Genomic DNA, 26,858 nt, shown 5'->3' with positions numbered 1-26,858 from the left:
TCATTTATCACCCGATTTAATTTGCACAGAACCGGGGAGCTTGCTCAGAGTCACACGGCTCCTGTTCTGAGACCAAGACGTTCTTCCTGTCCTTGGACCCTGGACTCTTCGCTGCCTCACTTCATGGCATCTTCCTTTGCTAGTGAACTTGGTCACAGCAGCACATGAGGATTGCAGCTGGTCGGTCTTTAGGGAAACCAACGTGAAAATAGGCAGTTGAAAGAGAGAGAGAGCGGTTAACACGGCGTGAAAGGCATTACTACGATGTAAATAGAAATGCCATTTCATCCTGCTGGGCTTCACTTCCTATTAGCTCTTTTCACTGAAAATCATTTCAGACACCTTGAACAACTAAATCTTAACACATCACCATCACTATTCATTCCCAAAGAAATCCACGTGGTTTGACAAGTTTGACTTTGACACCAGGAAAGGGCTGTATAACAAGAATGGTGTGGAGTAACCCCAGAGCCCACCTCCATGGGGAGCAGCCCAGCCGTGGACTGCGAGCTTAGCACTCCACACATTGAAGGCCCTTTATGCCTTGAAGGAACCCGAGAGGACGCGCACACACGTGCATGTGCCTGCTGTGGTTAGGCAGCAGGGCCCGAAGGGCGGCAACTTAACCAGTTGGACTGGCACATGAACAAGGTGTGCTCTGTGCCAGCTTCTCCGGCACAACCAAGAGCACTTTGAGAACAAGTCACAGCTGACCAACCCAATGCGTACATCCTTTAGCAAGAATTTTTAAAAATATGAGTTGCTGGCTTAAGAGGTGGACATAGGAGTATCACGGGTTCTAGGTCAGCCTCAGCAACTTGGTGAAAGCCTGTTTCAGAACAGAATAAAGCCGGGCATCGTGGCGCACGCTTGTAATCCCCGCGCTTGGGAGGCAGAGACAGGAGGATCGCACAGGTTCGAAGCAAGCCACGCTGGCTTAAGAGACCCTGTTTCCAAATAAAAATATAAAAAAATAGGTCTGGGAGTATAGCGCTGAGGTAGAAGGGCTTCCAGGAACCCCAGTACCACCAAGAAAAAAGAAAAAAAAAAAAACAGAATAAAGCTGGGCGTGGTGGTGCATGCTTGTAACTCCAGTAGTTGGGAGGCTGAGACAGGAGGATCTCGCAGGTTCGAAGCCAGCCTCAGCTGCTTAGTGAGAACCTGTTTCTAAACAAAATATAAAATAGGTCTGGGAGTATAACCCAGAGGCAGAAGGCCCCTGGGTTACATCCCCAGTACCCCCACACACTAAATAAATAAAGAAAAGAAAAAGAATAAAATAGGATGGGCCAAGTGTGGTGGCGCACGCCTACAATCCCCGCGCTTAGGAGGCTGAAACAGGGGGATTACACAGGTTCAAAGCCAGCCTCAGCTACTTAGTGAGGCTCTCAGCAACTTAGTGAGACCCTGTTTCCAAATAAAGTATAAAATAGGTCTGGGAGTATTGCCCGGAAGTAGAAAGCCACTGGGCTCCACCCCCAGTACCACACACACAAAAACTAGGATGGGTGTGTGGCTCAGAGTTAGAACACCAATGAGTTCAATCTCTTGCACCACACAAAGATAGATAGGTAAATATAGATAGATAACATGCATACATATAAATATATGTTGCTAACTAAATGTTTTGTTCTATCAGATTCAATGATTGGTAACTGGAGAGAAAAAAAAAATTGCTCCCAGCACACACAGGGAATCCATCCAGATTAACACTCCTTCTTAATGGACAAGAAATGGCATGGCAGAGTTGTTAAATTTGCATTTGCATCATGCTAGGGCGACCTAATCAATCAGTTGCAAACATCAGAATCCAAGAAGATACACTCATTGAAACATGGGTCACAGGCACAAAGGTGAAATATAATACAGACTGAAGAATCCTGCTCAGCACATTTAAAAAAAATTAATTGCAAAAGCACAAAATGAGAGCAACAAATCTTAAGAGCAGTTACAATTTATAGCGACAGAAAGATCGTTAGTTACTAGTGGGGAATTCCAAGGAATGCAAGCAAACTCTGGGCATAAAGGCAATATTCATAATTATTGTAGTGATGGTATCATGGGTGCATACTTATATAAAATATGTCAAGTCAGACATCCAATTTATTATGTATAACTGTACTTTAAATGTGTATAGTTCATTTCCAGTCAATTGAATCTTATTAAACTTATAATATAGTTCTTGAGCATGTATAAAATGGAAAGGGAGAGATATATAAGAACTTAGTTGGAAGCTGGCGTGGTGGCACTCACTTGTAATCCCAGCATTCGGGAGGCTGAGACAGGAGGATCGCGGTTCACAGATAGAATAGCCTCAGCTACTTAGTGAGGTCCTCTGCAACTTAGTGAGATCCTGTTTCAAAATAAAGAATACAAAATAGAGCAGGGGTATAGCTCGGAGGTCAAATGCCCCTGGGTTCCATCCCCAGACCCATACACACACACACACACAAAAAAAAAGCTTAGTTGGGCATACTAGCTTAATGCCTGTAATTCCAGTATTTGGGAGGCTGAGACAGGAGGATTGCAGGTTTGCGACCAGCTTCTGCAACTTAGACCCTCAGCAACTTTGTTAGACCCTGTTTAAAGTAAAAATTGCTGAGAGAATAGCTTGGGGTATAATGCCCCTTAATTCAATCGTCAGTACCCCAGCCCCCAAGATAGTAGAGGCTTATAAGCTTTCTAAAAGTCAACAATACAAAATACCTACCCAAAGTTAAGACACGTGTAGCCTCCTTTACTAGAAATTCAGTGTAAAAATCAATTCTTCACCTCATTCAGCATGTAGCATCCAGTGACCGCTGATACGGCAAAACTGAACAATGCCCACTGGTGTCCAGAGGGGAGAGTCTCTGGACAAGGCACTCATAAGAGCCACGATGTTTGGCCCAAGCTGGGAATAGAGAACGATGACAACAGGAAACCCACTGGTCCTATTCTTTTCTACACATACAGTTTTAAAAGGAGATTGTAATATATGCACTTACTATCAATTTCTTTTAAAATAAGGATGTCACTATTAGCCACAGTCGCTGCACATGACTTCCCCTTGTACTCAGAAATTTAAATGTAATATGAATATAATAATCATGCAGTCTTCTGAAAGAAGCTGGTTGCACAGTACTATAGGCAGACACATAAACAACAGCATGTAAGAGATTGGACAAGGTCACAGTGCTACAGGCATTAGTCTCATTGCATCCCTAGAGAGGGGAGATGGTTGCATGGCTGGGAAGAAGGTCACAGACAAGGAGACTCGGGAGAGTAAGGAAGAACTAGGTACAGATCGATAGCTCAGGGGATCCCGGGGAGGAATCTGCACACGGTGCAGTACTCAGGGTGTGAACAAGACGTGAGACAATGCCAAAGAGGAAATTAAGAGCTATCCCTGGATTCAGACATCTGGGGTATCTCCTATACCATGTCTTAATGCCACTTAAGACTAGTCCTTGCTTGAAATCATAATGAATGGGAAAGAAAATAAAACTTCCACCAAAAATCGGAGTTGACTGAATAATGGTTTTAGATTTTACTATAAAAATTCAGCCAGCCACTGCTCCCTGCTCCTAGACCTCCCTGGGAATTTCTGCATTGGTTGGATCCAATAAAGCCTTCTGAGGGTTTTGACATCTTTACCCCCCAAAGACTGACGGTGTTCAATAGCTGTCAAACATTTGTCATACTTCTCTCTGGATAGATTCCCTCTTGGAGCAATGTCAATATTCTCCTTAAGGGGTGAGGACACAGAGCCCCAGAAGTCAAGGAGTCTTCCCGGGAGCATGCAGTACCACAGGAGATGAGATTACCAGGGCAAAAGCCTGCCTCTTCCTGCACAGCAAATGACTCAGAGAACATTGAAACCTGGCTTTGTTCTCTTCAGCATGATGATGTTCTTGCACTGAAAGCTTCAGGAGCCTTCAAAAAGCGCTTCACATCCCAGCCTTCCCAAACGGTCCAGAGCCCAGAACAACAATTCAACTTACATCAACAGTTAAGGAAGAAAGTGATGTATTTGTATTAAAACTTGATCTCATAGCAAACTGGAGGCTTGGCTCACTTATGGATAATTCCTTAAAATTTTTTCTTGAAAGATCCAAGTTATACAGATTCTGCAGCCATGGAAGAGATGATGCCAAGTCCCAAGCCAATTCTCACACACACCGAAGTATTCTACCTCAGTGTCTAGGAAGATCAAGTTATCGAGCCTCTTTACTTTCAAAGATGGAAAACAGAAGGCTTCCTCACTCTTTCTCCTTCTGTAACACAGGCCTCCAATCAGGCATTTCTCTATTGCCCAGAAGGGAGCCAATGTGCTCACTCTGGCTGGTTCCTGGCAACACAGGACAGTCTCTCATTTCCACTAGTACCATCATCCCGAAAACCTCTTCTTTCCGCTCACTGTAGTAGGATGCTTTTAGCTTTGGGAGAGAGCTTTGCGTGCTTTTTCACTGTGGACAATCCTTCCCATGCTGCTGCCCTGGTTGGCCTTCACATTCTTGCACGTGCGAGGGCCCAAACGGAGCAAAATATTCTCTCCCTGGGGCCCAACCGGGCCTTCCAATTAGAATCCCTATTCCCATTGAGCATCAGCTCTCTCTCAGGGGCTCCCCCTACCCCCAGGCTCCTACTGGGTTGAGGGTCCATTTCAGTCCCCACATGGTCCTTGCGCCACAGGTGACCCTCGCTGCACTCCCCCACGCAAAGATCCCAGGCAACGGCAATCCCATCTTTCATTATTAGTCACACCCTGGAAACGCAGCAGGGACAGATGGGGGATGTGGGTGCTCAATTACCTTGGCCACCTGAGCGAAGAGATTTGCTTTGCAGGACTCCCATTCTTGTTCAGAAAAAGCAACACGAAACACAAACAGCTCAAAAAAGGAACCAGACCCAGCCAGCCCAGTTAATGGCCCTCAGCCACCAATGAGGCTGGGAAATGCACCAAAACTCTAACCACACTATAGAATCCGAGATGCTGGGGGGAAAGTCTTCCCCTTTGGCTCTCAGTGCTGCCTGGGGGACCAGAAAGGCCGAGTTGGCTTTCTGTCTGAGGCCAGTCGATAGACAACTGAAGAGGTAGGGTGACCTTGTGGCTTAAGCAGGAGGCGCTGGGCAAACATATTGGGTCTGGATTCCGTCTCTACCCATTTTACTAGCCTTGTGACCCTGGAGAATTATTCATGCCCTAAAGCCTCTATTCTCATCAGTATCACAGTGATAACTGATCTCATATAGCAATTGTAAGAACTAAACACATCAATGTGTCACTTATTTCTCTCCTCTTCTTGAGTGCCAGGCATATGCCTGGGGGTAAAGTGTGGATGAAATAAGAAATGGAACAATATACTATATAGTCTCATACTTTTTAATTCCCTGTTTTTCATTTGTTCTTAAAAGACATCATTTCCACAACAAACTAAGGTCCTCATGAGAAGGTATTCTTATCCCTAGAAAGGGTACAGGAATCTGGAGATGGAAAGGATCCTTCTGAAATAGGACCCATCAGAGAAATATTTTTCTTTGAACATCCCTTGTACCATATTATATCCTTATCCAAGCAGCTCTATAATTTCTCCATTGCTCTCGGCCAGTATTTCCCAAACAGTGCTACACAGAACATTACTCCCTTGAGATAATCTTTGCAAACAGTTTTGTGTCTAACGATGATTTGCAAATCCAGCATAATGCATCCTCATCTTAGAGGCTCAGGATGCATGCCAACATAAAGGCTTTATGAAGCTCTGCATTAAAGCAAGATGTTTACCTTGATTAACCCAGTGTTTCCCAAGCTCATCTGACCACTTTTTTGTATGTCTGTTAATCAAACACACTTCTCTCCAAATGTTCACGGCATTTACCAAATGCCTCTGTGACCTGACCTCACCCTGTCTCCAACCATGGCCCACACTTCCTACAGACCCACTCACCATAGAGGTGAAACCTGCCTGGGTTCTGTTCTCTGACCATGCGTTGTTTATAATAGCTTTATTGATACTGTTCACAAGACATAATTCACTCAAAGTTAATAATCCAGTGGGTATTTAGTGCATTTGCAGAGTTGTGCATGGCTCACTATAACCCATTTTGGAACAGTTTTACCTCCCCCAACCTCTATTCGCACACATATGACCATACCAACAGCAATCACTACTTGCCCTCAAACCTTCAACCCTAGAAAACCACTAATCTCCTCCCTGTCTCCATCAGGTTTGCCTATTCTTGACATTTCATATAAATTGAGTCATATGATTTTTTTTAATCTGGCTTCTCTTATGGTGCTTTGAAGGTTCTTCAACACGGTAGTATGTACCAGTTCTTTGTTCTTTTCTATGGCCAAGCAACATTCCATTTATGTGAATATTCCTCCATCTTGTTCACCCATGATGCATCAGGTGATGGACATTTACGTTATTTTCATCTTTTGGCTGTTGTGAAAAGAACTGCTATGAACATTTGTAATTTTGGGGGTATGTATGTATATAGTACTAAAGATCGAATCTGAGGGTATTCTACCTCTAAGCTACATCCCCAGATATATATATTTAAATTTTGGAACAGGGTCTTGCTAAATTGGTGAAGCTGGCCTTGAACCTGCTATCCTTCTGTCTCAGCCTCCCAAGTACTGGGCTTACAGGCATGAGCCACCCAGCTCAGTTGTAATTTGGGGTGGGGTCAATCTGTGTTTCCATTTCTCTTGGGTATACATCTAAGCGTGGAATCACTGGGTCATAGAGGAAATCTATGTTGAAGCTTTGGAAGAACTCCAGATTTTCTAAAGTGACAACACCAATTTACACTCACATTTCTTCGAATTTCTCCACATCCTTGCCAACACTTGCTAAGAGCCTTTTTGATTGCAGCCCTTCTAAGGGGCAGGAAGTAGTATCTCTGCAATTTTGCAAACATGCCCCTTAATGCCCCTTCTCAGGTTAAGGTCATGCTACTCTGCCCACCTAGATGCTTTTTTCTCCTGTGAGTCCTACCAATTCCATAAGACACAGCTAAAATTCTACAGATTTCTTGGACCATCTGTAACACTGTTTCTAAACCCTATTCACACACAACTTCTATTTCTACTCCCTGCAGCTGTAGCTTTTTTGCCTACTTATGTCTTCTCCAACCTGTGAGTTCTTTAAGAAGATGAGCTCTAACCTTTCTTACTGGCCAGTGTGGAGTCTATCAAGTAATCAATACTTCATGTTTGCTGACACCATTTACTACAGGAGCTGAAGCTAGAGTTGAGGCAAGTAAAATGAAGTAGAAGGGATCTGGTGTCGTCTTGGTCAGGAGAGAGGAGTAGAATGCGCAGAACTAATAAGCAGTGCAGGTAAATTCCCTTCCCCCAGGGGGACCGTAGGTTCTTGTGCAGAGGACAAAATTCATGAAGATGAAGTTTTGCACTATTTTAGCCTTTTCCTTTACCGTGAATCTGCATTTAGATTGGACTTGGTAAATTCAATAGAAACAGGAACAGTGAACCGATCCTCTTACTGCGGTTTTCTCTTTCCATCAGCAGCACACTCTGCTGGGATTCTGTGTGGGGGTGGGCTGGGGGCTGGTAAGGATCTGTATTAAGCCCTTGTGAACTGACAGTCTCCCCAACTCTTAAAGCATCCAGAGTTGAAAAGTCCATGCGTGAAACATACCAGGAAAAAAAATCCAGTCCCCAGTGAATCAAGAGAGAATCATTGTGCCCAAGGCCAACTGAGTCACAGTATCCCAAGACTGGAAGTCTAACTAGCTTCTTATATCCTTTGCCCAACTGTCACAGAGGCGCATCCAAAGCACACAGTGTTTGGCTATGGCAACCTGGACCACCCGACTTCAACAGCCACTGACAAGTCAGAAAGAGCACCATGCACACTTGGTGGGCACCACTGAATGGAAGTGTTTCTAACTTTTATGATAGGCAGAAGAACCGCATGCAAATACAGCAAAAACCTTGCCCGCATCTGACCAATGGGTCTCTTCCTCTTCTGCTCAGAGATTCTGTGGAGGCTTCTAAAGTATCTCTTAGATAAATACCAAAAAGTCCTGAACTGCCAACAATAAAACTAATTAAAATATAGCTCTCTCTTGTGGCCACATGCACTGAGTCTTACACTTTTATGCATGCTTATGAGCAAACATTGCATAAAAGCTTTAACAAAATTATTGGGTTACACCTTGGGATCAGGTGAATAAAATGAGTATAAATCTTAGAGGAAATCTTCAAGGAAGGAAACTCGGGTCCAGTTTTAACATCCAACCCCTTACTCATCAAATTCATGACCCCTGACAAGGTAGTATCAACACCACTTCCCTCGATCCCACACCTTCCCTTGTCTCCAGTAGGTATGAAGAAGGCCCCAGACAAGTGACATGATGTACGTGTAGAGTAACCATGGGCCCAGCTTCCGGCATGTGGGGGAAGCACAGAGGCACTGAGTCAAGTGGACCGACAAGGTGGATAAGAAGGGAGGATAGGAGACTTGCTGCAAGTCTTCAATGGGCTCTAAGAATATTTGAGAACAAGTAATAACCTCTGGCTCATATGTAAGTGCAACTGGTTCGGTGAAGAGAATGGAGTGAAACCAATCCGCTGTCCAGAGCATCCTCATCTCTAAGCACAAGGCATAGAGAGGGATCTGAACCTGATGCCTGGGAGAAAGTCCTCAGATTCAAGCCATTCCTACCTTGAAAGGAGGCCGCACATGAAGCAAATGCAGACGTGGCTTAGGTGACTCCCCACAGCAAGGAAGCCTGTCCAGTCCCCAGGCCTCCCCTCTGTGCGGACACATGACCTCCAGCAGTGACACCTGGGCAGGGCCATGTACCTGCCACAGATGGACACTGCTCATGACACGCTCTGACTCTGGACCGCAGTGTGAGCTAGGAGGGGTGCATCGACAGGCTGGTCCAGCTAAGGGACTGTTGGGTCCACATGTGACAGAAGATTAACATAGCTCATGGCCTCTTTTAGGGCATTCAAGAGATCAAAGGTTACGATCGTTTTAGTTCCATGTTTTAGAGAAATCACTACAAATCATTCTGTTTATTAGATTTTTCATTCTCCAGCCATTGCTTAAATAGTCACTATATATCTTTAATAAAGCAGACCTTTTATAGGCTGATTTTGTACAACCTGTAGTAAAACATTATAAATTGGCAAAGAAGCCTATAAAACAGTCTTCTTTAATGAAAGTTTCCACTGGGCTAAAAACATTAGACCCTAAACACAGACCTCCTTAAATAGGATTCTCCTCTCACAAAAATCACCAACTCTCATTAGCCTAAGTGGTCCATCCCACAAAGGGACTTAGCTCTGTGTGTTGCTAACTCCATGAAGACACTCTCTGGAGGTGCCAAGATCTATCGGAAAGGACCCAGAATTTTAGTACAAATTCGGATATGCATTTTCCCCAGAAACACTGATAAGACTATCTTTCTCTACTTTGTGCCTAAACAGGTTAAGACCAAGCCCATTTTCTGATGAAACAGATCTGCACCTTTCAGAGATAGAAAAATCAACAATAAAAAAAATCAAAAGATCTACTTAAATGCCTAAACAGACTTCAGCTTCCAGGCTGCTAATGTGAGATGTCTCTTTCTGCACCCTGACACTTAACACCTTAAGAAGTTGTAAGGCGCCCTGTCTCTTCAAAAGGGAGGACTCCCCAGAGAATTCCCAGCATATTTGATGGTTTGGGGTATGACTTTAGATCACAGGGTCACTTGTAGGCTTGGCTGGGGGTGAGTGACACTCCTAAGTGCTTTACAACACTCCTAACTTGTTCACCTTTGGATATTTTATAAAAATAAAGCATGAACCTCATTATGTTATGTGCTACCCGTAGATTTTTGTATCAGTTTTCATTGTATCATTAAGGTTAGATTGAATATAAGATGCAAAACAGGTTCTCTACAGGTGATGAGAAAATCAATTTATGTTATTTTTCTTTCCTTTACAGTCCATAGGAGGTAATATTCTAAGCATAAAAGGTACAAAATGTTTATTAAGTTGAAACAAAATAAAAATGTGAATTAAAAGAGAAAAAAAGAAAGGGAGGCCTCAGGGAGAGGAAGCAGATCCAGCTGGAGCCAATTAACAATGAGAAGCTATCGAGTGGTTCTATTATACCAGGAAGGGAGGCAAGGGAGCCAAAGAGCAGTCAGGGTGTGGGGAAACGCGAGGGTTTTAGTCCATTTCTCAACAACTGAAATAAGCCTATGGTTCTTACTGCTCTCCACATTTAGCCTCAAGTTCCTAAGAATAAGATGAAGATGAGGAGACAAGGGAGGAAATGGACCTCTGGATGCTGTTTCCAAGGTATTTTCTCAACCCCATAGAAACAGCCCTCGCTGCCCCAATTCCCAGGGAACACCTGGGCTGAGGCTGTTCTCACCTGGCCATCTGCTTATAGGCCTCTTCCGCCACAGCAAAGATGTGGGGGTCCATGTCACCCATGTTCTGGCCGCTGTAAGCGTAGATGACATCTTGTCCGTAGATTGGCAGCTGCTCGTAAGGATTGATGGCCACAAGCACAATACCTGCAAACAGAAGAGGCAGTCAGGTTCTGACATCACACACATGGGAGCTGAAGAATGACAGGGTGATGGGTAAGCCTCCACCACTCAGATAAATCAAGGCCTGTGAGCTGCTGTGCTGGGCCCCGGTGAAAAAAGGCACAGTCCAAGGCCCCAGCTACCCTCTAACCTGGAATAATGCGCATACATGTGTGTATACACACACACACACACACACACACACACACACACACTGACAAATGTTCAATCTGAGTTCATAAAATAGGGATTAGAGAGATTAAAAAGGAATTAGAGAAGGATGTTCAAGTTTTCCAAAAGGTATTAGAGACTTAAAACTCCATGGAAGAATTAAAATTGAGGTGATATAGTGAGACCCTTAGCAACTCAGCGAGACTCTGTTTCAAAATCAAAATTAAAAAATCAAAATAAATAGGTCTGATTAAGTGAGATCAGCCAAGCACAGAAGGAGAAGATACACATGTTTCCTCTAATATGCCCAAACTAGAAAACACAAAGGATACCAGTAGGACCCCAGATATTAGAGGGGAAATACTAGCTAAGTTTTAATGGAAAGATAGGAGAGGAGAAAGGCCGATCTTGATTAAGGAGCATCTTCACCTGAACATGTGTAAAATTATGAATAAGACATGGTTAACCTGGCCAACCATTGGTGGGGGGGGGGAGAAAACGGGGGCGGGGGGAGAGGGCACCAAATATAGTGTAAATGTATACTATTTATGTTCAATAAAAAAAATTGTTAAAAAAATAAAAAAAAAAAAACTTTCAACGGTGCTAAAAAAAAAAAATAAAGTTGGTATTTATTTGGGTACTAAAATGTATGAATAAAGAGCATTAGACAGTAAAAAAAAAAAAAAAAAAAAAAAAATAAATAGGTCTGAGATAAAATCTGCCTAGGTCCCACCCTCCAGTGTTCCCTTCTAAAGAAAATTAAAATCTGAGAACGGTATTTTCATTTGTATATTGGGTTATCCTAACTAAAATGCAAGCAACTTATGGACAAAGAATATGATTTACCTATCTAACTCTAACCTTGGCTCAGTCTATTAGTTGTGTGATTTTGGCAACTACTTAATCTTTCAATGTCTCAACTATAAAACAGGAATAAAACCTGACTTCCCTGGGCTGTCCCAAGGATAGCACAATTAACGGAAGAAGGGAACACTCAGACCAGAGCCTTCCATGTTATCACATCTCATATCCAATCTTGCTTTTAAATCTTGTGTTCACAAAAGTATATATGGATAGAGTGATTAAGAAATGGTGTAAGGTTCAGATCCATCTTCTATGAATAGGTGAAGCAAGTTGGTATTTGAGAATGTACAAAGGAAAAGACACACACACACACACACACACACACACACGCACACGGTCTTTGAGACAAAATAAAAATATGCCTTTTTCTTTCCCATAAGATCATACATATTCAGATGACAGAAGATCCAAGGAGTGAGGTACAGAAACAGGAGCTTTTCAGTCATATGGGAAAGTTGAGGCAGGACTGAGTAGGGCCCCGGCTATGATGGGACGTCTCCTATAACATGTTCCCTCTGGGAACATCTCCTATAACATGGGGGAGCCTGAAATATAATAAGCCAGATTATTCCAAGTAAAGGAGAAAGTCCAGGAGAGGAAAAAGGTACTTAAGTCCTCTCTTACAGGAGTTTGCCTGAAAAGACAGCCTCAATCAAAATATAAGGCCCAGAACCCTGATTAAATTCCACTAATAAGGCTAATCATTTGGAGAATGCTCTTAGGAACAGTTAGGTACAGCTGCACAAATTCTTCTAGTTATTAGAGGGTCTATTTAACTCGTAACTCATGTGGCACTCTATTCAAATTTTGGTCTCATATTTTGATGTCACATATTTTCCTACAACTCTTCAGCCCCTACCAGGAGAGAAATGAGTGCTTCCCTGATGACTGGGAGTCTGGGATAACAGGCACCCCAGATGGCTGATGCTGGAGGAGCTTAGGTGTGTCTGAATAAACATGGACAGACACCAGGGCAAGCCTCAAAGGGACTCCTTAAAATCAGAAGCTGATGGTCATGTATCCCTATCTCCTCAAAAGGGAGATTTTTCTAAATATTCTCATTGGGTAAAAAATAAATTTCACTGAAGGTTCTAATAATTGATAGTTTCTTTCAAACCAAACTTCTACTAGCAGTTGAGGTGAAGGCTCTTTGGGGAAACTTTATCTCCCAAGCACTAAAATCTGACAGCACAGCTCACCCTAGCCTATTCACTGACCTGCCGATTCTACACCAGAGGGGAATATATATATGTAGGAGTCTCTGGGCACTCTGTGGTCACAAAAAAGACTAGGGTTCTATAGCAAGACAGGACATCTTACTAATAGCCACCTTGGCATGACTTCCCCACTCTACCCTCAGTTTGTCTGCTGCTCTGGCAATTTACAGGGTTCTATTTTTGCTATACTAGCTAACACTACTTAAAAGAGGGGAAGAGGGAAAAGAGGAGGAGAGAGAGGAGGAGGAGGAGGAGGAGGAGGAGGGAGGGAGGGAGAAAGAGAGAGAGGAAGGGAGAGAGTATGGGAAAAGTAGAAATCTCTAAAAAACACACATAGGGTAATTTCAGAACTTTTTAAGTGTTTGTTATACTCAGTAATTCAACGAATATTCATCAAGCCCCATGCTGGTATACAGGCAAATGAGAAAGTCTAAGAGAAAGGCAGCCCATTCAAGCAGAAAGCACTAGCCTGGTCACATGCAGGCGCCATGTTCGGTGGTGAGAGCATCCATCAACTAGGATGGCCTGCCGGACCTACTGTTCTCTTGCCACTCGGAGATGGGTCTAAACCAGCCACCCCACAGCGTGTGGTCCATTTCTTCCCTGGTTGGATGGTGATTAACACCAATCATCCCACAGAAACTCAGACGACCAACCCGAGCCACGTTCATAGACTGCAACCCTTCTGAGAGGCTCTGATGAGATACTTACACATGAGAACAGAGTCAGGATTCTTGGCATTTAACAAGTCAAGTCTAAGACTGTCGGGCACTCTCAAACACATGCAGCCAACAGATGCCCCACTTACCACAGTAAGTGTAGATATGGTTGGACTCCAGGAAACGGACCTTCAGATTATGCAAAACTGCAGGCTCATGGAGATAGCTAAGGGCAGTAAGGTCATTTTCTCCCACCAAGATATCTGGGTTCCGCAGGAAGGGCAGCTGGTTGCTTTGGACATCAACTGGGTATTCCCGAATCTAAAATGCAAGTAGCGCAGACAAAAAGGCAGCGTTATGAAGCATGCAGCCTGTATCCAATGCCCTGTCTTCTTGGCTAGGATTACTGTATTATTGTGATCGGAAGTGAAGGTGTTAAACAACATTTTAAGGAAAGGCACCTATAATGCTGCTGTTAGAGAGGCTGAGGCAGGAGGATCCCAAGTTTGAGGCCAGCCTGGGCAACTTATCAAGACCCTGTGTTGCAATAAAAATATTTAAAGAAAAAGGCTGTGGCTGTAGATTGGTGTGCAGTGCTTGTCTAGCATGCTCCTGGATTCAATTCCCAATATCACAAACCAAAGGGCACAAAGGAAAGAACAGAGAAGAAAGGCAGGCAAAATGAAATATCTGTACGTTCCCATGAGAGACCAGCCCAGGTGGAAATTGTGCCGATAACGAAATGCCAGTTTACCAACATAAAAGATCAACCAAGGAAGCAAGCCAGATTTAAGGGTATGCGATTGCTTCTTAAAGAAAACACTAAGTCTCTGTTCCCTTGCCACAGGAATGCTCTTCCTCCCACCCAGAAAACCTTCCTTGAGTGGCGGATTTATTGCTGGGGTTTCTTTACTACCTACCTTCAACCTACACGCTCCCTTTTCATTTGGATTCTTTTGTAGCCGGTGATCTGCCCTCATTAAATGGTCTCGAGCTGTACCAATTGCACGTATATTTCCCCACAACCTAAGTACAAGCTCCCCTAAGACGATAGTTTTGTTTTGACCTAACGTACAGTATGAACTTGGGAAATACATGGGCAACCAGGGAGTAGGACTACCTTAGGGTGCGAGGTATTAGTCCTGTATTCGTTTGGTACAGCATTTGGATTCCATGAGAGTTCAGAATATGTGACAGAATACAGTTATACCTCTATACACACACACACACACACACACACACACACACACACACACGTGATTTATAGAAGGCAGTGGTGGTATTTTGAAACGTTTGAACAGGAAGACATGGATGTTGCTCATCATGGTTTGTTTGAGCATTCAATTTCTTAAGGGGTTTTCAAGAATCATCTGGAGAACTGCAAAGCCATTTCCTGAGCCCAACTTATGTTTTGGAAGCTCCGGAGAGGAGCCCAGGAATTTGAAATTGAAAGTACATTCCCAAATACCCTGAGGTAGATGGCCTGTGGGTATTTTAAGAACTACTATTTTACATAAACCTTTTTAGGACACTCCGTGGACAGATTTAGCCTCCTGGGATAACAGTGAATTCTTAAGAGAATGTAATTATAATGCCCTCCATGCTCCACTTTGAGGGACTTGTACTACCCAATCTTATAAAACCGCCAATTAAAGTTCTATAATTATGGGTGTCAAAATAAGCAGATAAATGACATGTAATAACAGAGTCAGGAATAATCTCAAGCACATGTGTAAACTCTGTATATGATAATGTTAAAATCATATTTTAACTTGCAAATAAATGAGAAAAGGTTTCAAACAATACTGGTAAACCAGCAAGCATTTTATGTAAAAACTTAAATCAGTGTTCTCTCACTCAAACTAAAATAAACTTCAGATGGAGCAAATGTAAAAATAAAACCAAAAAGAAAAAGTGAGCAAATATTTTTATAAGTTTGGGGAAGAAGGACTTTTGAAGGATGATGCGAAAGCCAAAACCATGTAGGAAAATATTCATAAGCTTGACTATAGCATAGAACTTTAAAATCATTAAAAACACTAGCTGAAAAGTCAAACTGGAAAACAGATGTTCTACATTAGATAATCATTAGATAATAGATTTCATATTAATATCTCATTTTTTTAAAAATCAAGAAGAAAAGTAACACCTCCAGAGGGAGTAAGAAATAGACAGATGACATATGAAAAGCTATTTAACTTGACAAGTAGCCAAAGAGATGCTAATAAATTTGTACACTCATTTTAGCCATCAGATAAGCAAAGGTCTAAAGACCGACAAGAATAGTGTAGGAAGCAGGTGCACCCTGTGTGGGTGCAGACTGGTCCCTCTTCTCTGGAGAACAGCAGGTGGTGCATACTCAGAGTTTCCCTTCAATAGACTCATTTCTTGGCCTAACAAAATAATCATACAAGTAAACAAAGATATAGACTCACTACAGCTATACAACAGTGAATGTAAAGCATAGCTATATGGGTGGTCAGCAGTCTCCTAAATTTTTGTTTATTGGTTGGTTGGTACTGAAGGTAGAACCCAGGAGCTTTCTACCTCCAGGCTATACTCCCAGACCTATTTTATATTTTGTTTGGAAACAAGGTCTCACTGAATTGCTGAGAGCCTAAGTTGCTGAGGCTGGCTTTGAACCTGTGTGATCCTTGTGTCTCAGCCTCCCAAGCACAGGGATTACAAGTGTGTGCCACCATGCCCAGTAGTCTCCTAAATTTTAAAGATAAAAAGTAATACAAAATAGATTATACAAAAGGCTTCCACATATTTAACTATGGAAAAGTCTATCTAGAATGATGTCTCCATAAAATATTCATTATCTGTTACTGTAATTTTATTCTAAATACAGTATTCTCTTGGGGTTTCCTTTTCTTTTTAGATTAATCAAGGCTTTTTTTTCTGGGAAAAGCTCTAGGTCAAACTTTCTCAGCCAAGTGTGGTGGTACACACCTATAATCCCAGTACTTGGGAGGCCGAGACATGGGGATCGAGGATCTCAGGCTCATGGCTAGCTTCAGCAACTTAGTGAGATCTTGTTTCAAAATAAACTAGGGCTGAGGTGTAACTCAGAGGTAGAATGCCTCTGGGTTCAATCCCTAGTACCACAGAACAACAAAGAAACATTCTCTGTACAGGAAAACCACTGAACAACTAATTATCGTGAAGATGGTATAGACAAAAATTGCAAAAGGTAGGAAACAAGGAGAGAGAGTGTGTTGAGGTTTTATTTTTAGTTCATTAAATTCTGGACTTGGTAGCTATGCTAGCCAGCTTTCGGTTACTGTTTGGAAATGTCTTAGACAATCGCTTGTAAGGAGGAATGGTTTCTGCTGGCTCACTGATCAGAGGCTTCAGTCCACCGTCGCTTGGCTCTGCTGCTTTTGGGTCTGGGGTGAGGCAGAACATAATGAATACAGAAGAACATAAGAGAGCAAGCTGGTCCCTCATGGGACAAGGAAGCAAAGATGAAAGGACCCTCAATACTTCCTTCAAGGGAATTACCCAATGACCTGCCTTCCTTTCACTAAGCCCCACCTTCCAAAGGTTTGCCACCCCCCACCGAGCACAAGTTGGAGACCAAGCCACCAACACATGGGCCTTTGTGGGACATTCAAGATCTAGACTACAGCAATAGCTTCTCTCATCTGCTGAGTTAGTGGTGTCACTGGGACTCTGCCTGACCTCCCTCCAGGAGCCATTCTACAGGCAGCCAGTAGAGACTCCACCCACTCCTAGCAAGCATCATAGAGAGCCTGCACAACCGCAGAGCTCACTACAGCTGTCCTTCAGTTTTCAGACTGGAAGTCCACAACCCTAACCCAGCATCTTTACACTCTAAGGCAAAAACGCTGGCATTCTCTTTTCTCAGGCAAATCTCCTCTCACAAGAAATCTGCCCCCCCAAAGCATGTAGAGGCAAATGCATATGCAGCTTTGCAGAAACAAGTCCCCACATAGACTAGTGGTATAGGTTACAGTACAATTGATAAGGAGCAAAAATGCCCAAGCAGCAGAAAAGAGGCAGCAGCTGCAAGCTCAGCACTCCAAGCCATAGATTTCTCAGTCTGTGGACATCCAGAGGGAAGGAGAGGCTTAAGAACAACTTTTGTATTGCTACTCCTATTGTTAGCGACAGGAATTTGAATCTAACACCACTACTCGTGTCCAACATTCAAAGCTAATTGCGGCTCCAGAGGCGCTTGCTGAGTATTTGCAAGCACTGCAACATGACAGGTGAGGAGCTCTGTGCAATGCTCAACAGTCATTAACTCTGTACAAAGATTTAGGGACAAGTTGCATAAAGCAGAGAAACTCATTCCATGCTTGGCGGTGGGGCTATCCATATCGTTAAAAAAATGGGTTTTCATATGGCTAGCCACTTCTCCCGACAGCATTTGTTGAAAAGGCTGTCCTTTCTCTGGTGTAATGTTTCGTATCTTCATCAAAGATCAACTAGCTACATATAGACAGGGGCTTTGTTTCTGAGTCTTCTATTTTGTTCCATTGATCTATGTGTCTGTTTTTGTGCCAATACCATGCTGTTTTCATTACTAATGCTTTGCAGTGGTTTGAAGTCAGGCATTGTGATGACTTCAGCAGGGTCCTTATTGCTGAGAATTTCTCTGGCTATTCTGGGTGTTTGGGGTTTTTTTTCCATATGAATTTTATAACTGACTTCTCTAGGTCTTTGAAAAATGATGTTATTTTGATAGGGATTGCACTGAATGTGTAGATAGCATTTGGAAATATGGCCATATTGACTATATTTATTCTGCCTATCTAAGAGCATGGGAGGTCTTCCATCTTCTAAAATCTTCTTTGATTTCTTTAATGATTTATAATTTTCATTATAGAGGTCTTTACTTCCTTGGTTAAATTTATTCCTAGGTATATTATCTTTTTTGAGGTTATTATGAATGGAATTTTCTGCATTTCTTTTTCAGTGGATTTATAATTGGTTTAAAGGAATGCTAATGATTTTTGTAGGTTGATTTTGTATCCTACTACTTTGCTGAAATTATCACCTCTAGAAGTCTTCTTAAATAAGTTTATTGGATCTTATATGTAGAGGATCATGTTGTCTTCAAACAAAGAAAGTTTCAGTTCTACTTTTATTTCTATTCCTTTCTCCTGTCTTATTGCTGAAGCTAGAGTTTCAGTATTGTGTTGAATAGGAGTAGTGACAGAGGGAATCCTTTTCTTTTTTCTGTTAAGGGAAATCCTTTCATTTTTCCCCATTCATAATAGTGCTGGCTTTGGGTTTGTTGTATATAGCCTTTATGAGGTTGAGGTAGATTCCTCATTTCCTTAGCATTTTTCTAATAAAAGGGTGTTGGATTTTGTCAAATGCTTTACCTGCATATAATGATATAATTATGTGATTTTTGTCCATAGCCCTATTAATATGGTTAATTTATTGATTTGCGAATGTTGAAACAACCTTGTATCACTGGGATAAAGCCTACTTGGTCATGGTGAACTGTTTTCTTGATGTGGTTTTGAATGTTAATTGCTAATATTTTGCATCTATGTTCATCAATAATATTGGCCTATAATTTCCTTTTTTGTGGTATCTTTATTTGGTTTGGGAATTAAGGCACTGGCTTTATAAAATGAATTTGGTAGTTTTCTTTTACTATTTTCACAGAATAATTTGAGGAGCACTGGAGTTAGTTATTCTATGAAGGTCTTACAGAATTTAGCTAGTAATCCATCTGGACCTGAATTCTTCTTTATTGCTGTTTCAATTTCTTTGCTTCCTATTGGCTTGTTTAGGTTTTCTCTGTCCTCTAAGAGGCCCACGTTAGGTAAGTTGCAGGTATCTAAGAATTTGTCAAATCCTCACTTCTCATCCTGTATAAAAGTCAACTCTAAATGATTTAAAGATCTAGAAATTAGACCAGAAACCTTGAAAGTGCTAGAAGAGGGTTAGGAACAATAGGTTCAGTTAAAAACGTCCTCAATAAGACCCTAAAAGCTCAGGAAATTAAAACAAGGACTAATGAATTCAATAGTATGAAATTAAAAGCTTCTGTGTAGCAAAGGAAACCAAGATCCTACAGAGAGTGTACAGAATGAGAGATTTTTACCATCTACCCACCTGACAAAGGTCTAATATCTACAATATCCAAGGAGCCTAAAAAGCTTAACATTAAACAAAAAATAACTCAATTAAAAAATGGGCAAATGAACTGAATGGACACTTTTCAAAAGAAATGCAAATGGCCAACAAATACATCAAAAAATGATCATCATCTTTAGCAATTAGGAAAATGTGAATCAAAACTACAGAGATTTCATCTCCCTCCAATTAGGATGACAATCATCCAGAACACAAAATAATATGTGCTGGTGAGAATGTGGGGAAATCGGAATCCTATTACACCATTGGTGGGCCTGAAAACTAATACAACTGCTTTGGAAATCAGTATGAAGTTTTCTCAGAAGATTGGGAATGGAAAGAAAATATGACCCAGTGATAGTGAACCTGGGCATCTTGCCCCCCAAAATGAAATCAGAATATTATTATATGTGCATATTCGTGTTCATAGCAGTACAATTTACAATAACCAAATTATGGAATCAGTCTAGATGTCAATGGATGAATGGATCACAAAGCTTTGGTACATATACAGAGTGGAAATTAGCCATAAAAAACAAAATTAGACAATTTGCAGGGAAATGGATGGAACTCAAGAATATTATACTATATGAGTCTACCCAGTCCCAAAGAATAGATGTATGTTCTCTCTTATATGTGGAAGCTAAAGAGATATTTAGCAATAAAGACAAGTGAGGTAGATGAGCAGAGACTCTAGGGGAATGACCAAGGGTGATTAGGAAAAGGAGGGGGGACAAAATATAAAGAATGGAATAGTAGAAATGATGCTATGAATGTACACAAAATTGCCTATTCCAATCCCAAAGACTTATGGGTGAGGGAGAGACTGATGAGGAGGGCAAAAAGAGTTTTGTGCATGTCTTATTCTAACATCCTGTACCCCATTATGATGTAAAATTACAATGCACCCAATTAAAAAAAAAACTAAGTTTTTGCCTGGTGTGGAGGCACACGCTTGTAATCCCAGCATTTGGGAGGCTGAGACAGGAGGCTCATGGTTCATGGACAGCCTCAGCTACTTAGTGAGGCCCTTTGCAACTCAGTGAGACCCTGTTTCAAAATAAAGAATAATAAAAAAAATAGGGCTGGGAGTGTAGCTTGGAGGTAGAATGCCTCTGGGTTCCATCCCTAGTACTGGGAAAAAAAAAAAACACCTAAGTTTTCAAAAAATGTCAGATTCACTTAAATACTTTGGATAATATACGCTGTGTTTAAACAGATGGAGGTTTACATTCCATTGGCCCAGCCCCATAAATATCAGGGTAGGATCACATGGGTGGAGCCTGTTCCTCTCCATAAAGCTCACTGGTTCCCATTTCCAATCCTCACCAACAGAAGCCAGGGCCTGGCACACAGGGAGTGCTTGCCAACAAGGTGGCTGCTAGATACTCAACACAAACTCAGGTGGCTGATTTTTAAAGGCAAAACTAGGGAAATGGGGAGAGTTTTCCTAGCCACTAGGGGGCAGGAGTGAAGCAGTCTGTAAAGTAGGTGGGGCCAAGGGAGAGGCCACTGACCTGACAGAGCTCTGTACCTGGCAAAGAGAGAACAAGAAAAGCACCACAGCTATCCAAAGTTAGCACCTGCTGGAATGCCTGAGCCCCTTTGTGTGTGTGTGGGGGGGGTGGGCCGGGGATGGAATCCAGGGCCATTCAACCTCTGAGCTACACCCCCTGCCCTATTTTGTATTCTTTGTTTTGAAACAGGGCCTCACTAGGTAGCTGAGGCTGGCCAGGAACCACGATCCTCTGGTCTCAGCATTACAGAATGCTGGGATTACAAACGTGCGCCACCATGCCAGGCTCCTGAGCCACTTTAAAAGCAGAGTTAGCACACTGGTAGCTCATACCCATTGCAGTGCCGGGGAGAAGTTAGAAGACATTGCAAACTATCCTTTTCTCCCAAGGGGTTACTATCTTCGCACTGACTCAAATACAATGTCTGACATTATGCTAAGTAAAATAAATCAGACACAGAAGCAGAAGTACTGTGTGATTCTATGTGTTTAATGTAGCTAGAGCAGTTGGAGGCACAGAGACAGAAAGTACAACAGTGGCTGCCAGGGGCTGGAGAAATTGGAAAGCGTGTGTTGACTGAACGAAGACAGTTTTGCAAGATCTAAAGGGGTCTGGAGAAAGATCACAGTGCCAGACACACAATAGCGTGAGTTACCACATTGCACACTTAGAGGTTAATGTGGGAAGTTTTATGGTACGTGTTTTGCTACAATAATAATGAATGAATGAATGAATGAATGAATGAATGAATGAATGAGTAAATGAATGAATGAGTAAAAGCAGGGGGACGCATCTTAGAGGAGGAGCTTACAAGTAGCATGAACACCTTTGACAGAGGAGACAGGTCAGCAGTAAGGTGGAAGGTCCTGCCATCAGCTGAGGATCAAGAACATTAACACTGTTTCTAGCAGAGAATCTAACTTTAACGCTTTGCTGTTGTAGTGAATCTGACACTATGGGGCCAAAGGCTGCGGGATGAAAATTCCTCCAGCCTGGGGCATCAAGGATGGTTTCCACAATGGGGATGTGCTTTGAGCATTCAGTACTCAGCTTCTATGCTTTATCTCTGGTGCACAGCACCCAGGTGGCTCCCAATGACAGCTAGAGCAAGATACAGGAGAGTCAGAGCCCACGTGCAACCCGGAAAGCCTAAGATGCCCAGAACTTGTTACTTCTCCAGAGCTAAGGATCCCCAGCCCCAGGCTCCCTGCAGATTCCACGCCTCCTGGCCTCAGCTGTGGAGAGAGGAGATGGGCCCAGGGCCGCTGCTGACATTAGTCATGCAGGTCCAAGTCCGTGTGCAGCTGGGGAGGGAGCATCTGCTGTTTTAGCAACACGGCAGATCATTGTTCACTACCTCCGTACAACTTCTAAAAACACCCACCCACTTGAAAAGGATCAACAGAAGTGAAATCTGTTGGAGTAGAAGACAGACCATCCAAGTGGGCGGACTAATTTCATTTTGTTTCAGGCACAGGGTGGGAAGCTATTTAACATGGTAAACAGGATTCCATCTGCTGGGGATTTTGTTTCTCACCTGAAAACCAAGAGGGAGCCAGCGCAGCTTGCCTGCCAGCTAGAGGAGCATAAGGGGGCCACCTAACCAACTCACCGTCCTGCCCCAGTTTTACCAAGTGACACGCTCGAGTGGATGCAGAACACCAGTTAGTGGTTGGAGAATGTTCAATCCACAGGTTAATCACCAGCCATCCAGAAAGGGAGGCAAGGCCAAAATGCTTGAATGAATGAAAACCATTAAGACAGTAAATGATTCAAGGCTAAAGGACACAGCACAGACTTCAGGTGTACTTAAGAGTTCAGAGGGAGCAAGAAACATGCCAACACTTCCCTACAAGCAAGGCCTGCGTGGTAGTCCCAGTGACCCACCACAATGCCAGTTCTAGATGTCTTCCTGCCATCTGTTCAAAACTTGTTTCTCTCCATCTCCCCCACATAAGCTATCGCCTGCATCCTCGGCCTCTGGTTACCTGGTTGGCCCCTGTATCTTTGGGGACAGATGTAATGGCCTCCTTTGCACATACCCAAAGGGGACTGAGGTTTTAGGGATTTGACACACAACACATCAAAATACATGTGGCATGCACAAGTCGCTGAGGGAGTCAACAGCTCATGAAAAGGGACACCCAATCGAGTTTTTTAGGAGGAGGATTTCAGTCATTACCTTGTCTCCTTTTGAGGGTAACTTGAGAGTCAGTGAATCAAAAGGAATGCTCACTACAGCAGTTAATGCATATAGAGTGACACCCAGGCACCGCGCGTAGGTACTTGCCACATCTTAACCCGTTTTATTCTCAAAATGGCCCTAGACAAATTATCATCCTCCGTTTTCCCGAGGAAGTAAAAGGCACAGAAAGACTGCCAACCTGTCCAAGGTCACAAAGCCATTAATGGCCAAGCCAGAAATCCAAGCCAGGGTCCATGCTCCCACCTGCACCATGATATCCTTTTGACAGTTCCCCTCCCGCTCTTGCCCCAACCCCACAGAAGTGACTGCCAAGTATCTCCACCAGCTGCTAGCCCTAATGGGCACTTACATGATATCCACCTACTGGTTTGGCACTTTCACATAAAATATCAATGGCAGAAGAGCCCAGGAGCTCAGAAGCTACAATGGCCCAGAAAAAAACTTAAGCCCACAAGTCACGGGTGAGTCCTGCTCAGCACACAGCCCAGTCCCCATACCCAGGACCAGCACTTACGGTCTCATCTTCCAGTCTGAGCTGGAGGCTCTTCTCTCCTTCTTTGTAGTCCTTGGTTAACTCAGCTGAGCGCCAAACTTCATCTGGGTCAGGGATCCAGACCCTGGTGTACTAAAAGATGAGAACAGAAAAAAATCTTAGATACAAAATAAAGCATGTGTTGCTATCTACAAAGAGCTGTCGGGAGGACTGTTAGAGCCATCGGCACACATCTTCTTGTTTCAAGACTCAGAGCGATCCAATACCATGGTAATAGATATAACTCACAGGGACTGATAACAGAACATCACTGATCAGTGAAATTACAAGACTTCCAGAGATACTGATGAGCACACTTTTGGTTACATCCATAAGTGGTCTACACCTCCCTCTTGAAGGGTGGTACCAAAGAGCAGTGCCAGGAAGATCTAGAGTGCTATGAGCAACTCGGTAACACAGAAATCAAGAGAACACAGCCAACCTACATAGTTTGTGAAACTGCTCTAATAGACTGCAATCAGGGGCAAAGTCATCTTCCTGCAGAAGTGGTCAACATATCAAAAGCATACTTAAAGCATTCTCAAGTTACCAGCCACCTCTATTTATTTGTGCATTATGCCACAAACAGGCACACTCTTACCCTACCCTCCTCCGTCCCTCTTGACTTGCAGGCATCATTTGGCCTGGCCACTGCCTGGTAGGAAAGAGCACAGCCCTTTTTTGGTGAGTGGCGGTACAGGGAACCACCTCCAGGGACATGCCCAAGGCATCCTTAACTCGAGTCTTCTCTGCCCTGGCTACATAGGACAATTATCTGAAGTTTTTTGAAAACTTCAGTTCTGTTGGGTTCCACCTTGGTCCAACTCGGGCAGGACCTGGGGTCACACAGGAGCTCCTGAAGAAAGAGGAGTGTTGTGTGTTGTGCTAAATGTGGCATCAGGATTCAGTAATATCATGCCTGGGCTCATCCCCTGCACAGCTGTCAGACTGACTTCCAAATTTTTCTCTTACAAGTAAGTGATTTCCACAGGGCCTATGTGCTTTAGAAGCTGGCTATACTCACGCATGTACGCATGCGGTTTTCACATTGTAGTATATTCTTAGAAAACCCACAAACAAATCACTCTTTTGACTAAGAGGTCAGCCAGAATGTGTGCTTGGGTCAGCAAAATCCACACCCGCTAAGTGGAGTGACAGTTCAAGCTTAGGTCTGTGGCCAGTCAGCAGCCGGCATGTAAGTGGCCAGCTGCCTTTACTTGGGAGTTTCCTTTTCAAAAGACCATGTTTTCCTCCAGGTGGTCACTGGCCTTTCTAAAGGTAAGACCCTGATCTCTGCCAAACGTGTCTCTGATTCACTACTGACAAAGCCAACATCGGCCATTTCCATCCTTGAATCCCAACTCAGCTGGAAGGCCTATGCCATTTGTTCCTGGCATTACAAAGAAATAGATTCCCAGAGCCCTAACCCTTTCCCTGTCTCCTGAGTGTGCCTGACAGCATAAATTCCGGAGTAAAATATCAGAGCACTTTATAAGTAACAAAGGGTTTACAACTGGAGTATATAGAAGTTTCTGCACAAAACAATCACCAGACAAAACTCTGAGTTTTTGCCAATCTCAACACTTCTTCTCCCCGTGGGTGTTTTAACTTACCTTCTCCCCTGTCATTTAAGCCCACAGCCACTTAGCTGCAATGGCCTGTGGGGCCCTGTCCCTAAGGTGTCCCTCAGGTGTGTGGCCTTTCTCACCTTTGCTACAGTTCTCTCCGGGCACTATGCCGAGTTATGATCCTGGAACTTCTTCTCTAGTCAGCACACCCAAGAAGTTTCACCCCAAACCAAGTCTCTCCTCGGTGAAAATGTGTCCAGAATGGCTCAAGATAACAGGAGGACAAATAAGAGAGGGGCTGGGGGGATCCCACTGGGAACCTAACGATGCTTTATTTAGTTCTTTGCTCTTTGATGCGAGGATCTCAGCATCGCCAGCACCCAGAAGCATGTTGGAAAAGCACAGTCTCAGCCTCCACTCAGTCAGAACCTGCGTGCTCTGCTGGGTCTCACCCTGCAAACTCCACCTGGGTGCCACATCTACCACCGCACTTGTTTTTGTAATGCCCAAGAACTAAGAATGGGTTTTTAAAATGTTAAATAGGAAAAATAGGTCTGGGAGTGTAGCCCGGAGGTAGAAGGGCTTCCAGGAACCCCAGTACCACCAAAAAAAAAAAAAAAATAATAATAATAAATAAAATAAAAAAATAAAATGTTAAATAGGTAAATCAAAATGGTATTTATATAACATGAAAAATTATCTCAAAGTCAAATCTGGCATCTGTAAATAAGGTTTTGTTTTAACATTTAAGCCTACTTTCACATTCTAATGATAGTAACTCCACTATCTCTTAACAGTAACCCAACCGTCTTTAACTCTGGTCCAAAGTCTAAAATCTAAGCAGCCCTTTACAGAAAGGCATGTTAGCCTCTGCCCTTATACTTGCTGTTTCCTCGGGACAGGGTGTCCTTTCCTCACCCGTCTGGCCCAGGGCCAGCACCCTGTCACTAACCACCATCCCCTCCGAGCCAGCAATACCTGACTCCGAGCTGCCACCATGACTCCTCTGACGATCTCTCCTTCCTTCTGGTTCCCCAGTCATTTCTTCATGTCAGTTACATCTAATTGCTTTGAGACCTGTCAGATACACTACTGAGTATCTCGGGATGCAGCACATCCCTGCCATGTAGCAAATGCTCACTAAATGTTCCCTGAGTGCAGGACTGATCAACAGCATGTGCCTTGATGGGGCATCTGGTTTATACCTAAAACACGTTTCAATTAAGCATCAAGTAAGCCAAGTACAAACTTGAGAATATAACCTCTGAGCTTCAGGAAAATATAAATCTAGCAGGTAAATAATTCCCCTTAAAAAAATGCAACTCTAATGAGAACAGCCATTCCTAAGGATATGACCAGCTATTCAGTAGAGGAAGGGGAGGCAGGGGGAGCATACACAAGTTAATGCTAACTTAGCACTAGGATATTGCTAGTGGGCGTGATTAAGCCCAGC

The 26,858-nt window shown here is 43.1% G+C and overlaps 1 protein-coding gene across 1 annotated transcript in view; it reads right to left on the bottom strand.

The window, feature by feature from the left end:
* Window positions 1-26,858, bottom strand: part of MYO5B (myosin VB) — a gene marked incomplete at both ends in the record, with an annotated part of 329,445 nt that overhangs the window by 172,104 nt on the left and 130,483 nt on the right. The window contains 3 exons of the mRNA XM_080714447.1: window positions 10,386-10,530; window positions 13,606-13,777; window positions 23,820-23,930. Coding sequence (XP_080570573.1) covers window positions 10,386-10,530; window positions 13,606-13,777; window positions 23,820-23,930 — 428 coding nt within the window. The remainder of the gene's footprint in view (window positions 1-10,385; window positions 10,531-13,605; window positions 13,778-23,819; window positions 23,931-26,858) is intronic.

Source organism: Muscardinus avellanarius (genome assembly GCF_963383645.1).
Source record: "Muscardinus avellanarius genome assembly, chromosome: 17".
Classification (NCBI taxonomy): Eukaryota; Metazoa; Chordata; class Mammalia; order Rodentia; family Gliridae; genus Muscardinus; species Muscardinus avellanarius.
Note: the sequence above shows the minus strand (reverse complement) of the source record. Positions and strands in the feature narration are given on the sequence as shown.